Genomic DNA, 19,890 nt, shown 5'->3' with positions numbered 1-19,890 from the left:
ACACCTCATGAAAACCCAAAATTTCTATCTCACAAAATTAGCATATTTCATCCGACCAATAAAAGAAAAGTGTTTTTAATACAAAAAACGTCAACCTTCAAATAATCATGTACAGTTATGCACTCAATACTTGGTCGGGAATCCTTTGGCAGAAATGACTGCTTCAATGCGGCGTGGCATGGAGGCAATCAGCCTGTGGCACTGCTGAGGTCTTATGGAGGCCCAGGATGTTTCGATAGCGGCCTTTAGCTCATCCAGAGTGTTGGGTCTTGAGTCTCTCAACGTTCTCTTCACAATATCCCACAGATTCTCTATGGGGTTCAGGTCAGGAGAGTTGGCAGGCCAATTGAGCACAGTGATACCATGGTCAGTAAACCATTTACCAGTGGTTTTGGCACTGTGAGCAGGTGCCAGGTCGTGCTGAAAAATGAAATCTTCATCTCCATAAAGCTTTTCAGCAGATGGAAGCATGAAGTGCTCCAAAATCTCCTGATAGCTAGCTGCATTGACCCTGCCCTTGATAAAACACAGTGGACCAACACCAGCAGCTGACACGGCACCCCAGACCATCACTGACTGTGGGTACTTGACACTGGACTTCTGGCATTTTGGCATTTCCTTCTCCCCAGTCTTCCTCCAGACTCTGGCACCTTGATTTCCGAATGACATGCAGAATTTGCTTTCATCCGAAAAAAGTACTTTGGACCACTGAGCAACAGTCCAGTGCTGCTTCTCTGTAGCCCAGGTCTGGCGCTTCTGCCGCTGTTTCTGGTTCCAAAGTGGCTTGACCTGGGGAATGTGGCACCTGTAGCCCATTTCCTGCACACGCCTGTGCACGGTGGCTCTGGATGTTTCTACTCCAGACTCAGTCCACTGCTTCCGCAGGTCCCCCAAGGTCTGGAATCGGCCCTTCTCCACAATCTTCCTCAGGGTCCGGTCACCTCTTCTCGTTGTGCAGCGTTTTCTGCCACACTTTTTCCTTCCCACAGACTTCCCACTGAGGTGCCTTGATACAGCACTCTGGGAACAGCCTATTCGTTCAGAAATTTCTTTTTGTGTCTTACCCTCTTGCTTGAGGGTGTCAATAGTGGCCTTCTGGACAGCAGTCAGGTCGGCAGTCTTACCCATGATTGGGGTTTTGAGTGATGAACCAGGCTGGGAGTTTTAAAGGCCTCAGGAATCTTTTGCAGGTGTTTAGAGTTAACTCATTGATTCAGATTATTAGGTTCATAGCTCGTTTAGAGACCCTTTTAATGATATGCTAATTTTGTGAGATAGGAATTTTGGGTTTTCATGAGCTGTATGCCAAAATAATCCGTATTAAGACAATAAAAGACCTGAAATATTTCAGTTAGTGTGCAATGAATCTAAAATATATGAATGTTAAATTTTCATCATGACATTATGGAAAATAATGAACTTTATCACAATATGCTAATATTTTGAGAAGGACCTGTATAGAACATTGCTTATGGTGTCATTTTGGAACTGAAGTCTGTTATCTTGAGTGGATGTAACTGGATCTCTGAGATTAAACAGTCTGATCTTTTTAAGATGGGATGATCCTAATTTTCAATGTTTTCTTTAAAAATATTAATACGTTTTTGCTAAAGTTCTAATACAACCTCAATGAGTTCCTCAAATCATTCAGAGCTCTTCGACTCCTTTGATTATTAAACGTAATAAAGAAGCTGAAAAACAGGCTAATGTGGTGAGTACTGTGTTTTGCATGCACAGATGTCTCCACAAACCATAGACGTTAATCCATTTCTGATTTCTGCAGAAAAATGCCTAAATGTAATCAGTTTACAGGGTTTACTTATCTTTTTTGGCTCATAGTGCTAACACACTCACATTTGTGCTCCCTGTGAAAAATAGAAATAACATTCATTGTCCCTCAGTGGGGAAATTCAGGATGTTTACAGGAACTAATGTTTTCTGTTTATTGTTTCAGTTCATTAACAACCACAAAAATAAACAGCTGCCTTAGGTGGCAAATGCTATTACTCAAACCTGGTGGCAAATGGGCATCCCCTCCAATCAATGCTTTAAAGTCATTTATTGGTCAAAGTGATGTTATCCCTGAACGCAACACTTTTATATGTGTGTAAAACCGACTGCATATTGAACTCTTTGATTTATAAATGAACTAAAATTCAAGAAAACTATTCTTTCTAGTTTCTATAGTGCCCACCATTGGTAAATCTTGGCATTAAGGGAATAAAAGAAAACATAACAATATAAAAACATTCTTGTTAATCATTTTGGTACAAACATACAGCTGGAAATACAGAGTGGAAATAAGTCTTGATCAAGGTAATTGAAATTACAACATCTGTAAGTAGTAACGTGATTCAGCAGTCTGATATGCTGCAATGGGCTTTTACTAAAGGTTTTCTCAAAGCGTGGGGCATGCCTCCTAAGTGTGGTGCCATGTCATGACGGGAGGGCACGACCTTCTTTATAGTTATTATTTTGTTTCTTTTTTTCTTTCTTTTTTTCTTTTTTCCATAGTAATGACGCACAAAGAGCCATGTGACATCAGATCCAGAAAAGGCTGGTATTACACATTTTGATTAAGTTAAGGCTGCTGGAGCAGTCAGGTTTTTTTTTTTTTTTTTTGTAGTTCACACTCTGCTTCCTTATTAAAAAAACAAACAACAAACAGTCCTGAAAAAAAGAACGGAAAAGTTGGTTTGCTTTTTTGGCAAACAAAAGTGGGAGAAAAGAAAATAAATGATACAGAATATAATAAACCATTTTTGTGTTGCTTAACTAAAATAAAACCTGACATATGTTTTTAGCAAATTACTGCCACTTTCTCAGCAAAGAATAAATCCTTATTTCAGTTTTCTAACTTAATACTTATTTTCTTGGTTTGAGGTTTTCTACACAGGTAACCTGGTCTTAGTTTCCAGACAAATCGGTTTTAAACAAACGAGATTTGATGTTAAAAGATTTTCTGTAGGTGTTATATGAATACAGTCAAATGTAAAATATAAAAAATATCACATCTACCACTATATATTGATGATGATTTTAATCAAAATTTGTGCATCCACTCCATCGATAAAAAATATTTTTTTATAAAATAGGTTTTATGAATTAGTTGGGTTTCTTTGCACTACAAATTAACTTTTTGGTTCTTTAATGGTTCCATTTTTTCATTATTAAATTTTATCAAATGAAAACTGTATTGATTGACATTATTGTTCTTATATTATTTTGTTCTATACCTTAACTTGAACTGTAGCCATTTTTCCAGTCTTGTTGTGGGGGAGTTGATTTGGTGTCACTTGTTCATGTAAAGCATAATGGGTTACAGAAATATGGTAGATATATGGTGCATCCAGAAGGTATTTACAGCACTTTTAACACAGTTTGCTATCTTCGAGGCTTTTTGCAAAATGGATAAAAAGGTTTTTTCAGCAAAACTCTACACAAAACACCTCAAAAAGATAACCTAGTGTCAAAATAAGGTGAGATCTATAATCCATGCAACATTTAGTAACTGCTCAAAGTTAACTCAATAAAAGTTACAATAAATGTCCTTATGTGTAATCCATGCAATAATTATTAAAATACACAGTTGAAGCAGTAGGGAGTGAAACAAGCATGTTCTCATATTCTGGAGCTGAGAGACTGGAGAGGCCTGTGTGGAGCCACATATTATCTGTCTTATCTTTTGCAGAAGTATAAACAACAAGTATCCAATGATGTATGATGATTTTACATTCTTTCACATGTATTAAATGAAATTAGTAATCTTTGATTAACAAGTTAAAAGATGTATGATTGAAATATGGTTAAGAACTGAGAATTAGAGTAAAAAACATTAAGGTTTGACATTCTCAATCAGCTATATATGAAAGAGATATAACGTTAATCATTTGTGAAGCATAAATAAAAAGAATGGAGTGATTGTTTTGCAACTGTGTTTTAAAGCAAATGCAGAAAGTTGAAGAATGGAATGTGTAATACTGTGTAAAGTTTAAAACTGAGCAGATTAGGGAAAGAACTGTAGGATGACTAGGAGTGACGAGAGCCAGCTGCATGCTGACAGTGAACATTTTGAAGGCAAACGAGAGGAAGGAAGGATGCGACTACAGACCAGCGTGGCTATTATCGGCATCTCCAAGGCTGAGAAACAGAATCAGTAGGTCACAGTGACCATGACTAAAGTATTGAGCAATAATCAAGAAGCTGAGCTGAATAGGTTGCGCAATAACTGAGAAGCCTAATAAGGGGCTGACTGATGAAAGCATCAACCACCATAAAAGCAATGCTGAAGGAGGTTGTTTCCTCGCAGAAGACAAGCGAACAAGATCGGACGGAGAAAAGAAGCTTAGATGGAAAAGGAACAGAGACACAGCCCCACTGATCGACTGCATTAAAAAAGAGGATCAACCCGTGGACCCAGAAAGGACTGTGCCTCAAGATTAAGAATCTGATTTCATCTAAAGCCTTTTTATCCAGACAACAGAAGTGAACTTAATCGGTGAACAGCTGATTGCTCTAAGTTTCAGGCTTCTGGAAGTCCTGAATCAACTTCTTAACTAATTTGAATATTAGACTGAACTTAACTGCAATGTTAAGTTGCAGTTAAGTTCTAGGATTAAATTGGAATCTGTCTGTGATTGGACTGAACTGTAAGGTGCTTTGGGATGGCATTTCTTGTGAAATGGCACTATATAAATAAACTGAATTGAATTGAATCTGGTGTGAATTTTAACAAAAATATTTGAAATATATTCATACAGAAAAATGTTGACGTGTTCAATACTTATTTTACCTATTGTTTATTGTGCAGCTCTGTAAACAGAAAATTTGATCTAGCCCTTATGTCAAAATTATCGAGGCTCTTTTCTGGTCAAAGTTGTGAGGGTTAATGCAAAAGGCTATGACAGTGTATGTTAAAGCAAGAATAAATCAGGTTCAGCTATTAAAGGACCAGCATTTTAAGGGATTATTTTTACAAATTTTGCTTCTGAATTTTGCGATGAAACAAAACTTGTGTTCTAGAAAACCTTTAGCCTGTTGTTACCAGCTCAACTAGTATTAGACAATAGCTCCTAAGAAATGACTGATTGCATTGACTAAAACGTCTGAACCCCTAATGGTTTCAAACATTTACCATTAAAAAAAAAAGAAAACGGAAAAAAAGAAAAACACACCCTAATGTTAGTTATTTAGATTTTCACCAGAAACTGAATATTATAAACATCAGACCAGCAGTTAAATTAAAAGAACAGCATGTGTTTCAACATGCAGAGAGAAATGGTTCCAGGCCTTGCAGTAAGGCTGCCATCTTGTAAAGGAGATTGTGAAGCTGAATTTGAAAACCCCAGCATTATCACCTGCTGTATTATCATCACCCACTTGCTCAGCTACACTCACCTTTTATGTGTAGTATGCAATCAAAATTATGAGGCCCTGCTGAACCAGACTGAACAGAAAGCTTCTGTTTCTTATGGACAAGCCTCCAACAGTGGTGAATTTACAGGCTAAGAATCCACAGTTTCATAAACTACTTTAAAAGTAAAACGTACAGGACAGAGGACAGCACACTGGATCCTCAACAGTATGTTGAAGGCGGTCTCTAATAGTACCTATGTCTCTGGATTTCTGGCTCCAGCCTTTTCAACCATCTTTGTTCGCTGGGAGAAGATGGCATCGAATGCTTCGTCTCTGTGCATCATTGCACCGAACACCATTGGCTGTAAAGATACACGCAGCACAGGAGCATCAGATTCTACTTAAACATACATATATTTTTATGAAACTGACATAACTAAAAATAATCCTTAACTATATTCTCTTTAGTCTCATCTGTTCTGTAAATATTATATATAGGATGAATTTTTATAGCTTTTCTCAGCATCTCTGCAAAAGGAAGTACAACGATCTGAGGCCACCAACAAATACATACAGGCAGAGCCTTGGAAAAGCATTCAGACCCCTTGAATCTTTTTTAACCAAAAACCTCAGCGTATTTTATTTATTTTACGTGATAGACCAACACAAAGCGATGCATTGGTGTGAAGTGAAAGGTTGGAAGGATTCATGGTTTTGAAATTTTATAACAGAACAATTTTAAAAATTGCATCATGCATTTGTTTTCTGCCCCTTTTACTCTGATATCTCTAGAAAATCCAGTCAGCCAATTAGTATATTATTGTGTAATTTAACCTGAATCTAACTGCTGCTGTTATGGTTCTGGTCTCAGAGGTTTGTTAGAAAACATTAGTGAATAAACAGCATCATGAAGACCAAGGAACACAGCAGACAGGTCAGGGAGAACATTGCAGTTTAAAGCTGGGTTGCATTCTAAAACAATATCCTAAGATTTGAACATCTTCCAGAGGTTTGTTTAATCAATCATCTGTATATGGAAAGACGATGGACCAACTGCAGACCTACCAAGACAGACGTCCACCTAAACTGACTGGACTAGGACAGCATTAATCAGAGAAGCAGCCAAAAGGCCCATAGTAACTGTGGGGGAGCAGCACACATCTACAGCTCATGTGGGAGAATCTTTTGGAAGGCTATTAGTTGTGCACTCCACCAATCTGTCTTTTATGGAAGAGTGTCAAGGAGAAAACCTGAAGAAGTCTCGTGGACAATTTGCTGCAATCTTTGGCTGCAGAAAAACATGCAGTAAGTCTTTGTTCAGGACAAATTCAACTTTCAGGATCTGACAGTTATTGAGTATTAATCTGTGTTTCTAACTGTGCAATAACAGTTTAAACGGCAAAGCAAAAAACAAACCAATCTGATCAGAATTTTCAAGCTAGATTCCATGATCAAAAGGACTCATTAAGACTTCAGTTTACCATTTTAGTTCACAATTTGTGTCCAATTAATTTTAATGATCATTTATCCTAAATGTGTTTGTCAACATTTCTCTTAACAACTTTGAATGATACAAAGAAACATGTTTCTTTCTTAGTTTACCTTGTGTAAATAGAAAACAGAACAACATAGTCCCATGTCCAGATTAGCTGACTCTGATCCGCTGTCTGTACCTGACATTGTCTCAAATGTCTGACATTAATTACAGCTCTGAGTGACATTATGTAATTGATTTGGTTCAGTGTCCTTCAGGTGTTTGCTGAACAATTAATTAGCTTGGCAACTTGACACATAAAGAGCAAACGTATTACTTTAGCTCCAAGCATTTACTCAAAAGCAGAATCCAAATCTACTCTGTGAAATTGTTTCTCAGTCCTTGAAAGGTCCGCACAACTGCGAGCAAAAAGATACATTTCCTTTAAAAACTAGTTTATAAAATGGAAAACTCAGCCATCCCACATTTTAGCAGTACAAACGTAGCATAATTGTTTGATTTTGATTTGGTTATTGTTGTGGGATGGCTAACCTTTAATGAACTAACCTTAAACTTTTATTAATATCTTTAAAACAGAAGCGGCACAAATGAACCTTTTTTAGAGCAGAAACATTTGACACCAGTTTTGGTTAAATGTGATAAGGTAAGGAGCAACTAAACTAGGGCATGTAAGAAACACAGCAGACACGTGGAAGAAGGTGATTTGCTTAGAAGAACAAAACCTACATGCAAAATGCAGCTTCCCCTCAGTGAAACAGTAGGGGGAGCATTATGCTATGGGGATGATTTTCTACAGTAGGGAAACCACTCAGGGCTATATACTAGCCAATCCTGAAACATAACCAGGCAGAGCTAAAACAGAATATTAACATCAAAACATATCCATGTGTTACAATGACCCCTTTTAAGTCGAGACCTAAATCCAACTGAAAATTTGTGACAGGGTATGAAAACTCACAGATGCTCTGCATCTATTCCTACTGAGACTGAGCTGTTTTGTGAAGAATGGAGACCTGCAGCAGAAACTGCAGTGAAAGCTGTTTCTACTGAATACTTAGTCAGGGGGAAGAAAATAAATGTACACCACAATTTTGGGAATTTTATTTGTTTCCTCCCACTTCACTATTATGCACTACATTGTGTTGGTCTTTCACAAAAAAATCTAAAAAGTAATATTGACATTGCACAATATTTGGGCAACGTTAAATTTTGTTTAATCATAGCATTTTCTGTCACCTTTACCAGGTTGCACAAAGGATTTTGATCCAATACAGAATTATTTACCATCACCTTTATACTTATTTTCCATAAACACATACAAACTGATGATTGGAAACTTCATAAATTATTTTAATCTTACTTTTTAAATGTGTATATTGTATAGTCTACAGTTAGCCACCTTACATTTCAGCCACTTTAGCAAAGAAGGCTTGAGTTTTCTAAACTATAGAAATTAGCAAAACTATCAATCTGGACTGAAAACATGAGAAAAACTGCACTCTTACCTTTAGGGTGGAAGGTGTTGCTATGGAGATTCCCATCCCTGAACCAGGCAACACTGATAAAACCTTGTACTGTGTGGTAAAGAGTTGAAAATAAATCACTAATTCAGTCATTCTCCTGTGTTAATACACACACGCACACACATACATTATATATATACATGTATACATATATACATATACATATATATATACACACACACAAACACACACACACACATATATATATATATACATATATATATTAAACCAAAAGTATTCACTCGCCCATCTAATTAATTTAAATCAGGTGTTCCAATTTCTTCCATGGCCACAGGTGTATAAAATTACGCAACTAGTCATGCAGACTTTTTCTGCAAACATTTCTGAAAGACTGGGTCGGTCTCAGGAGCTCAGTGAATTCCGGCATGGTACTGTGATGCCACTAGGATGCCACCTATGCAACAAGTCCAGTCGTAAAATTTCCTCGCTCCTAAATATTCCACTGTCAACTGTGGGGGGCTGGTCCAAAACAGTGAAAGTGATTGGGAACGACAGCAGCTCAGCCTTGAAGTGATAGACCAAGTATATTTACAGAGAGGGGGCAGAGGAGGCTGATGCTCATAGTGCGCACAGATCGGCAACTTTCTGCAGTCGATCGATATAGACCTCCAAACATATGGCCTCTAGATTCGCCCAAGAACAGTGCATAGAAAGCTTCACGAAATGGGTTTCCACGGCAGCTGCATTCAAGCCATATATCATCAAATGCAATGCAAAGCATCAGATGCATTGGAGTAAAGCATGCCGCCACTCTAGAGTAGTGGAGTCGTGTTCTATGACATCACAAATGTGCTTCTGAAAGAATGGCCAAAAATTCCCATGAACACGCTCCTAAACCTTCTGGATAGCCTTCATAGAAGAGTTGAAGCACTTATAGTTGCAAGGGATGGACCAACGTTATATTGAACCCTTTGGATTAACAATGAGATGTCACTTAAGTTCATATGCCAGTTAAGGCAGGTGAGCAAATACTGTTGGCAATATAGTGCATTTATCTAAAAAACAATTAATAAAAAACAATATTTTAAAAAAAACTCCCGTTCAACCGTACACCATGTCAAAAGGTGGGTGTCCCATAGAAACTGTGGTAACAGAGCTTCCAGCATTGTTATATGATTCACTATTATGCTGAAAATAAAATCAATTTAAGTGACATGAATGTTTTGACAGAGGTGTCAGGGGGTGGGAAAAAATGTGTATTAGGATTACTTTGTATATGTTACATTTAAAATTTGATTATTTTTCAGTGATACAATAATTGATCAAAAATTATATAAACTGAAAAGCATAGTGAAAAAAAAATCACTAGAAAGGACTTACAAACAACAATTATTTATCAACTGCACCAAACCTTCAACAAACACCTACTTTCTGGATTTCAGTGATTTCAGTCAGTTTGATGACTTTGTTCCTCTTTGAGGATCCAGACCTTGAGCTGGAGCTCTCGAAACACAGGTAGCTGTAAATTAAGAGTACACTAATTAAAGCTCCTTTTACAAATAACATGATCATTTCTGTCAAATTATCAGATTTTGTTTGCATATACAAAGGTTAGACAGCATTTTTCTGAATAATGACAGCAAGTAATGAGAGATATAACAAAGTGACTCAAACAAAGGGAGGGGTTTACTTCTCTGTGACAAAAAGGACTCCATGACGGATGTAGTCTGTAGGTGTCTTCCTGTCTCTGTTGATGAGGCAGCAGCGCCAGCCGTTCTCACACACTAAAAAATGAAACAGCAAATACAACACTTCTCAAAGCACCATTAACATTATCTGCTGTACTAATATGTTAGGTGCTGAACAATCAGTTCAATAAAAACATTGTTTCTGTACAAATCTAGCCCTCCTGCAGCAGTTCTGAGTCTTACCTGCCAGAGGGCGCTCACTCTCTGGAAGGCTAAAGACCTCATGAAAAGCCCCTCTCTTAGTGCTGTAGTATCGCCCTCCGTCCTCATCTCGGCTGCCAGCTAGAGGAGCAGCAGCAGGAACGCTCCCTCGACTCCCCACCGTTGCAACCTAAACAGAAGAGAGGGGCATAGCAGCGACTCAATTAGCAGATGTTCTCTAAACTCTTTCAGTAGGGTGTTGGTTATAGATTCTGATCTTTTCTGCCATTTTTTGCCTCCTCCAACTTTCTAACCACACTAGTAGCATTAAAATGTATAGCTCAGAACAATCACTTATTAAAAGAATTATAAAATCTGTTTCTTGGATATGTAGTTTTAAAAATCACATTGAGTATTTTCTGTGTTAGGAAGGACTGCATTTTGGAGTTATAAAAAATTAATTTGCCTTCAGGGTTGAAAGTGCAAGTCACCAATCTAAACATGTTGATTTAAGAAACAGCAATTAGGAACAGTTAGCAAACATCCTGGTAGCAGCAGGTTATGTGTGAGATATTAACCTGCTTGAAAACCACAAACTGGAATTTTTATTCGGTTTTCATGAGCATAAATTAAAGTTTTAGTGCTCTTCAGGTCATTTTAAAAGGACTAGTAATTTAATACATCTAAAGAAATCAAGATTCGATGCTCTAAGTTAGCAGCTAAATGCTAAGCTACGCCGTTAGTCCGCTTCGAAAATTAAATAAATAAATAAACCTTTCACACAAATAGAATTTTAAGGGTGGCTGTCTTTGAAATGACACAGGGCTTAACTATATTTTATTTTATGTAATCTGGATCTTTAGCAAGGCTAATATAGGAGGAAATTTGCTTTTGTAAAAATAAAAAAAGGAACTAGCAAGGTGGGCAAGGAAGAAAAGGCTACAGTCTAAGCACTATATATGGGGACTGCTCAAATGTATTTGGTGAGGGGAGACAGTGCCTTGCAAAAATATTCAGTTCCCTTGAGCTTTTTCACATTTTACCACATTACAGCCATATACTTTAATGTGTTTTATTTTGCTTTTAATGTCAAACATAGTATTGCTGAATCCTGAAGTGGCATAGAATAAAATAGAATAATCTTTGCTCCTGGAAAAACATTAAATGAAATGGTGGCATCTTCATGATGTGGGGTCATTTTTCTTCAGCCGGAACAGGGAAGCTGGTTGTAGTTTAACGGTGGATGAATGGACCTAAATCCAGGACAATCCTGGAAGAAAACCTTTTATATGCTGCAAAAGACTAGAGATTGGGGAGGAGGTTTAACTTCCAGCAGGACAACGACCTGACAAAGACAGCCAGAGATGCAAGGGAATGGTTGACGTAGATCAAAGAATATGGATGTCCCAAGATCCAGACCAAAATCTAACTGATTTGAAAATAGATGTTCTCTGATGCTCTGCAGTTAATCTCAATTTGACTGAGCTTGAGCTACTTCGCTTAAAGCAATGGGCGAACGCCTTGTGATAGACTGGGGACAAGGGTGTACCCTGCCTCTTACCCAATGACCACTGTAGATAGTCACCAGGTACCCTGTGACCCTGAAACACGTGGGTATAGAGGGAAGATAGGTGGATGAATGGATGGATGGACAGACGGATGGAGGCAATTGTGGCTCAGGTGGTAGGGGGTGGTTTTCAGCTGGTGGTTTGCCGCTCCATTCGTCTCAATCATTGTGTCCTTGGGCAAGACACTTCACCGGTCTTCCCTGGTGGTGCCGATTGTATGGCAGCCCTACTTCTGTCAGTCGTACCCAGGGCAGTTGTGGCTACAATGTAAAAACCACTGTCAGTGTGTAAATGGGTGGATGACTGATTGCAAGGTCAAGCGCTTTGGAGTCCTGGAACTTGATAAAGTGCTATACAAATACAATGGAAAAGACATACCTTTCTAGAATTGTGCCCCTCAGGGTGGCAGCATGTTAGAGTAGCTCTGTTATTTTGGTTCTTATATCTTGAAAACTCAAATTCTTCCTTTTGTGGATGAAGACAGATTTTTTTAAATGATTAACTACCTGACAAACAAAACACAGTTTGTGGTCTGTTTGGGAACTGGTGGACTGCTTTGTGGCAAGGTGTAGAAACAATCATCTCATCTTGAACGTAAATAAAACAAAAGGAGATGATTGTATATTTTAAGAGAAACAACACTATTTCCGTCATGGGAGAAGAAGTGGAGGTGTTGAAGGAGTATAAATACCTCAATGTTCACCTGGACAACAGACTGGAGTGGAGATGCAACTGTGAAGCCGTCTACAAGAAGGGACAGAGCAGACTGTACTTCTTGAGGAAGCTTAGGACCTTCAGTGTTTCCAGCAAGATGCTGCATATCCACTTTAAGTCTAATGTGAAGAGTGTGATCTCTTCTACCATCATCTGCTGGGGTAGCAGCACAGAGCAAGGGACTGAACAAGCTGATAAAGAAGACTGGCTCTGTTCTGGGGACTCCTCTGGAACCTCTGAAGATCATTGTACAAAGAAGGATTATTCCAAAAATAAAGAACATTATGGAGAATCCTGAGCATCCTCTTCATGAGACTGTTGTACAACAAAGTGTCTTCAGTCAGAGGCAGGTAAATATAAATGTTAGCCACTCATAACATGGAAAGCCATGTATCAATTTTGTTTAATTGTTTATGATTTTATTGTGAAAACAAAATTGACAAAGTTGTTTGAATGCTTCTGCAAGGCACATCTACAGCTCACACTCATTGTCTCTACAGCACAAAGCTGCTTGTGCATCTGCACTGCAGCTCACATGGACAGTTACTGAGGACTTTAGAAAGGTAGTATCTGCTGCTGATGTGTACCTACAGCACACTCGGACCTCTACAATATGACTGTACAGCACACACAGCTGATCCTACCTGTTCACACTCAGACAGCTGAGAGAGAAGAATAAAAAAAAAAACAGAGGTGAAAGAAGCTGTCCAGTCTGTGCTGGCTTCCCATGCAGCAGAAAGGACAGAAGATCACAATGCACATTTTCTTCCTCATGTGATGTTATTTCTACTTGTAGACCAAAGTAGACCCAGTGATGCTACCTGGAAGGTGGCATGTGTGAATTTTTTTTATACTTCGGACTAACCCGCCTGCTCAGCGTGGTGTTGCTGCGCTCCTTCAGCTGCAGGTCGGTAGGTAAATTGGTCCAGATGATGTAGGGGGTGTCAAAGCGCTGCCGTAGCTTGGGGCAACTTTTTAAGATGAAGTCAATGATGAAGAACTTGATACCTGCATAAACACCTGAGGAACAGAAAGATAAAAATCACACATACTCAGCAGTATGAAAAATTACTCCAGCAGATAAAACATTGTTTAACAACACTGTTTGATAAATTTGGTATTATGTCTGGCATACTGTAGGAAATATGATCTGACTGTTAAGGAACAACAGCAAGGTGTTTAAGAGCATGCAGTCATAACTTATGTTTTTGGTGCACATTGTGAACTATAATGAATGTGTGCAAACTTGAGTAAAATTTTGATAATTATTGGTCATGCTATTGTTGGCTGAATTTCTTTGTTAATCTGCGTATACAAAGTGGTGATTCAGAAGAAAACTGTCTCAGATAAGTGTCTCAGCTTTGTTTTAAGCTGTATAACAGTTGGATACGGTCCAAAACAATCTCCACAAACGAGGTGATCCAAAGGCATCCAATGACCAACTGGCTCCTTTTAACAGTAGTGTAGTTTCCCTTAGATGTTCAAGCCCCTTACTTCATTTGTAATTAAGAGGGACGCACAGAGCAATTAGCTGGTGACCAGAACTGGCCGATTTTCAACTTGCTTGGCTTTGATAAAAAAAAACATTAAATTTTTTCCAATCAGTGAATGCACCTAACCAAGTGCTACCAGGTCACACAGAGTGTGGCTCTGGGACTGCAAGACACCAGGGTGGCTACACATGGCTATCACTGACATCTTGATGTACAGAAAGCTCCTGCAATCACTCAAAATTTTAAAACATATAGTGTTAAAAATTGTGCAACACTGATGCTCTTTATGGGAAGAGTCAGAGCAGACTTTACCTGCTAAGGAGACTGAGATCTTTTAAGGGCAGGAAATGCTCCTTAAGACCATTTTTGACTCTGTCATGGCTGTATCCATCTTCTATGGTGTAGTATGTCTGAGCAGCAGTTTATCTACAGCTGAGAGGAAGCGGTTAGATAAGCTCATCGAAAGGGCCAGGATCCAGGACCTAGTGCAGGTGGTGGGAGGCAGAAAGACTCCAGCAAAACTAACATCACTGTCTCCCAGCTCTTGCATGAAGCTGTTGCAGTACTGGAGAGCTCCTTCTGTGACAGACAGCTGCATCAAATATTGAGATTACTCAGTATTGTTGTACGCAGATCTAATGGCCTATTAAAGGAAGTAAAGGAGCTGAAGACCACAATTACACAGATCTGAGGAATGAAATCTTGGAACAAAGAATTGAGGATGTGGAGCAGTACTTTCGTGTCTCAATATTAATTGGTCAGATACCAAACACCTGAGCTGAGTCAGGGCTGGCGAGGAGGCTCCATCTTAAGAACTTGATACATTAGAACAACAAATTTTTTAGTAATTTACCACTAAAAAGATTTATCCAGAGATAGTATGTTTCAGATCTTCCACATAATGATAATAAAGCTAAGTCAATAACTGTAATGTAGTTTGCTAAGAAGCACAGGGCTGATGTCTTGAGACAGCATAAGAAGCTTAAAGGCACTAGAGCTTATAGCTTAATTGACACAGAAAGATATTGGCCATACATTCAGAAAGCAAAACTTAATATAAGCAATGGGAGAGGAATGAAAAAGTGTTTATGAAGCTAAATAGATACCAAAACCAGAATCATACTATGCTGGTTTCTTCAAAGAATTGTAGACGATAATGGCTGTGGGAAAAAATTATCTTCAGTTGCTGTCGGTATCTGTACATGCTCAAATATTTCTCCTGAAATCTGTAATCATCTCCACAGTTTTTTTTTCACAGAAAAGATGATTGTTGATTGCTTCCACACCATGCCACAAAGGGGTCCACAAGCTCTCTACTCAGCTACTTGACCATCTCTGATCCACCCCAAGACTGCAGAGTCATCAGAGTATTTCTGCAGATGACAGAAGTCTGTCTTGTACTGGAAGTCTGAGGTGTACAGAGTGAAAAGGAATGGTGAGAGTACAGTCCTCTGTGGTGCTCTTGTGGTGCTGACTACCTGGTTGGACACATGACCCTTTAGTCTCTCTTTAATCTCTCAAACAACTGTGGTCCGTTTCTCAGGCAGTCTTTGATCCAGGACATTGTGGAGGACTCCACCCGAGTCTTCTGGAGTTTCTAACAAAGCGAATCAGGTTGAATTGTGTTAAATGCACTAGAGAAATCAATTAACATAATCCTCACACCCCAAGGGGTTATCAAGGCCAAGGCCGCCATCAGCATCCCCAACAACCTCAGCCATACCTGAACTGGGGCTACCGCTCCCAGATGAAAAGACTGGAGCAGGGACCGAATCCGGTCCAATCGCACTGCGGTGAGCCTGCCAGTATGGCCACCAAATCCAGGGCGAATGGCAGGACTGCAAACTAATAAGCCTTTCCTCGAAAGGGTACAGTTCCGGATGGATGGGAACATGGAAATATGCGTCTCTTAAATCTATTGAAGAGAACCACTCTTCTGGGCGGATAGCCTGAAGAACGTCGCGGGTGCAAAGCATCCGAAAAGGCAGAACTTTCAAGAAACTGATTCAGACAGCCGAGGGCCAGCCCTGGCCGAAGGGAAGCATACTTCAAATAACATCCGTCGGCCTGCACATGTGGAGATACGATGACCATGGCCCTTTTGTCCAGAAGTGGCTGAATTTCCTGCCACAAGACCTTGACCCCCGATGGAGGTGGGGGCCAATGGTGGAACTGCGGCCTCTAACCTTGGGATATGGTTGTAAATTCCTAATCATCTTGGCAATGCGCCTCCCAGTAGGCCAGGTGCCACTCTGAAAATCTGCCCGCCCATGGCCCTTCGGCTGCGTTCTGGTGCCTGTTCTGGCCATGGGGTGGGGGGTTCTGTGCAGCTGCGACTGCGCCAAGTCTCCAAGGCCTGACTGGACTGCCGACAACCTTCCAGAGCCCTCTCAGCCTCGGGCCCGTACAGCTGGCCCAGCAGCTGCTGGCCTGGCAGACTCCGCAGGGTCTGACTGCAGTCGTCAGATACAGGAGCCTGCTCCAGCCAGACCTGACATCGCATGACCACCAAGTTGGCCAACAGACGACCCAGTTCCTTTGACATCAGTCCAAAAGCCTGCAAGGCTGCATTATTGGTGTCACCCAACGCCGCCCCATCCCTGGCTGCAGCATCTGAGACTGGGCCAGCAGAAGCATGGATAGGGAATTGCCGATACAAGCCATAAGAGCTGCAATGTCGTAGGCTTGGCACAGAAAGCTGTCGGTCACCCGGCATTGGGCGCTCGGACAGCGGCCTTTCCCCTTTAATACATCATTTGGGGAAAGAACCATTGATGCGATGCAGTGATCTGCCGGGGGCATGCGGTCAAGCCCACGGACCCCCAGATTGTGCATGGAGGCCAGGGTTCTCACATCCCTGCCATGGTGAGAGAATGTCCTTGGATCCATCCAGCAGCGCTATTCTTCCAAGAAAACCAGCAACAGTGGCACCTTCAAATGGAGGGGACATTGGGACAAGGTGGAAAAAAGGATTGCCAGTGGGACGGGCTACCGGTGCATCATCCAGCCCTGTTTTCTACCGGAGCAGCCATAATGACTCGCAACAGGCAAGGCTCTTCCCCCAGGTCGGCCCTCATCAAACTCCTAAGGGAAGTTGACTTCATTGACTTCCATACTCTGTGGCTCAGCCTCTCGACCCCAAAGGGTCTGAAACTAAGAATTATAGGCCCTCACAGACATGATGTCGTCCAGATCGCCACCCGACTCCCAGGCATCCTCCTGGGGGGCAGGCAGTGTGGCTGGAGATCACTTGGGACATAGCTTGTGGCCATCCATGAAGAGGAGCCCCACAAGAAGTGCACGCCAACATCCTCCGTTTACCAGCCCAACCAGTAAGACTGAGCGAGAACTTTAATTAAACCGAAAAACGCAAATCAGTGTGCCACCAATAACTACCCCAGCTAGGTAATCTGAGCGAGAACTGTGGCAGCCACAGAGCGCAGTCAGAACATCCAGCCACTTACCTTATCTTACCAGCTATCACTCTTGACCGGCTAGAGAAAGAAGCAAGCCGTATCAATGCTGGAAGCGGATGAGCCGTCCACCGCCGGACGCTCTAGCACCTCCAAACACAAAGAAAACAGCGCAAAAAAAACATATAGCCAAGAACAACCTTACATAGCAACAAAAGAGCTTTCCGACAGATAAGTCACAGGCAGGATGACGGCAGACAGCACAGAAACATGCGCTTGACTCTATTAGACCTGCAGAAACCACAAGGTTCCAAAACACGGACTTATGGAGCAATCAACTTGCGAAGCACATCAAGTTGGCAGCGAGAGGTTTAAAGTGACCAGACGTAGCCTCCCAGGCGCTACTTATAGACGCAGCACCCAGGTAGGCTACTCGTCATGTACGTGACTTTGTTTACATAAAACCTCGACCTGCGCAGAGCGCAAGGGACATATCAACTTTGCTTATTACCAGTGACAGTCAGGAAGAATGAAGCAGAACTATCCTTTATTTATTTTTGCAGTTTGAACTATTATATGGTTAAAACTGCGAGGATGTATTAGAAGCAGCAATGCTAGCTCAAAATGGACAGTTTTTGCCTTTTGTTTAGGAATTATCAGACCCCTCAATAATGAATTAGACTAATTCCACTTGCTTACCATATGCAGAAGCAGTATATACCCATTGTTATGCAAAAATTCCTTTCTTACGTCATGAACAAAAACAAAATGTAAATCTCATGAAGTACCAGTATTGTGAGCTGCTTGTTAGGAACACTTGTACATTATCGAGTGCACTGTTTGTGTCAGATCCTGGAATCATGTTACCTCATGTAACCACGCCAGACTGTGTTTGAAATGTTCAAGTATTCACAATGTGTGTAAATTTTCTTGTGATTTAAGTCAGCGCATATGTTTGTGTATTGAAGCCTCAATAAAATCCAGATCACATATCTGCTGATGAATGTTCTTGTATTGATGTGAACGTTTCAAACAAATTACTATAAGCAAATGAAATGAATGAATTGTAGTAGGAGGAACTAAAAACCACATTCCATAAAAGCTAGCAACTGGGGTACAGCACTGGTGGTGTAGGGGGTTAAGTGCGTGATTATATGGAGACCATAGTCCCCAAGGCTGTCCCAGGTTCGAGTCCCAGCCCCGCAACATTTGCCACATGTCTTTCCCTCGCTCTCCATCCCCATTTCCTGTCTAATTACTGTCAAAAAATACTGGGGAAAATAAAGGCTACTAGTGGGGGTTAAAAAATAATAATAAAAAAGCTAGCAACCCATACTAGTAACATACTGTGACATTTAATGGAGAGCTCCTAATATTACTGCCAAATAAACACTAATAAAATTTTCAGAGCCACAATTACGTATCTGTGTGTGCTCTACTGGGAAACATACTGTATGTGGAACCTCTCAACAAAGGTAAGCAAACAAATCAGGAAAATAATCAAGTCACATTCAGACAAACACATTTCAGGTACCTACAGGGACTGAAATGTGTCAGTCTGGGAACCGGCAATACTCTGTTGGGAAGGATGGAGAGAATCGCATTGAACAGCAAAAGCAGTGCATAAAGAAAAATGTTTCTGGAGTATTGATCCCAATTAAGTCCTTGACCTAAAGGCCAGGGATAAGTATCCTTAAGAGGCAACCAACAAGCAAGGTTCATAATAAAATGAAGAGCGTCAGCGTTTGTTATGAAAGGTAAGTTTATAACAGCAGAGAAGCACAATATTTGAAAATATATAGTTATAGCAACATCCAGCAATGTTAATGTATGTTGTCCCAATACTGTACAGCCCTATATAGCAGCGTGTATATGACTTAAGTGAACATGCAACATGTCTGCCATCTAAACATTGTAGATGGGAAACTGCATTACATATACAAGAGCAGAAGGGATCTCAAAGAACACCTTGCCAAGGTAGTCGGCACAGCTGAAGAGGCCAGTAATCTGTTTGAGCTCCACGCCACTGACTTGGAGGACACTTCAGGTGGGGAAAAACCCCCACTGCCATCGACAACACTACTACTGGCCTGGAGGAAAAGGGCAAACATTAAAGAGAGGGAGGAGTACAAACCCATAGAGGTAAGAAGAAGGTGAATCACACCAGATTAGACATTCAGCATAATGCAAATAACTGGCCCTCTTAACCAGCCATTCCCCTTTTCACAGGTGAAACAGCCCTTGGAATTAGCGGGGATGGATCTTGTGGGTGAACTCACTGTAACCAATGGTAGCAACCAATATGTTTGTGTAATGGTACACTATTTCACCAAATGGGCAAAGGCCTACCCATTAAAAACAAAAACAGCAGCTGAGGTCACCAGTTGTATAATTTATTGCTTTTATAAATTTGGTGCAGAAGGCTGCTAACAGACCAGGGTTCAGAGTTTGTGAACAAGGCACAGTAGTGACTTTTTTC

The 19,890-nt window shown here is 40.4% G+C and overlaps 1 protein-coding gene across 2 annotated transcripts in view; it reads right to left on the bottom strand.

Annotated features, from left to right (window-relative positions):
- The window catches only part of LOC124883948 (GRAM domain-containing protein 4-like), a 69,963-nt gene that overhangs the window by 12,452 nt on the left and 37,621 nt on the right, over positions 1 to 19,890 (bottom strand). Inside the window, exons 14-19 of one of the 2 annotated variants that reach the window (XM_047391451.1) lie at positions 13,371 to 13,525; positions 10,266 to 10,413; positions 10,025 to 10,118; positions 9,763 to 9,853; positions 8,356 to 8,424; positions 5,610 to 5,717 (exon numbers count right to left, since the gene is read on the bottom strand). In XM_047391451.1, coding sequence (XP_047247407.1) covers positions 5,610 to 5,717; positions 8,356 to 8,424; positions 9,763 to 9,853; positions 10,025 to 10,118; positions 10,266 to 10,413; positions 13,371 to 13,525 — 665 coding nt within the window. Of the gene's footprint in view, positions 1 to 4,486; positions 5,718 to 8,355; positions 8,425 to 9,762; positions 9,854 to 10,024; positions 10,119 to 10,265; positions 10,414 to 13,370; positions 13,526 to 19,890 lie in introns of those variants that run through there. The other variant, XM_047391459.1, reaches the window with a different exon arrangement.

This window comes from Girardinichthys multiradiatus, chromosome 2 (genome assembly GCF_021462225.1).
Source record: "Girardinichthys multiradiatus isolate DD_20200921_A chromosome 2, DD_fGirMul_XY1, whole genome shotgun sequence".
NCBI classification, from domain to species: domain Eukaryota; kingdom Metazoa; phylum Chordata; class Actinopteri; order Cyprinodontiformes; family Goodeidae; genus Girardinichthys; species Girardinichthys multiradiatus.
This window is presented reverse-complemented; position numbering and strand designations above follow the sequence as displayed.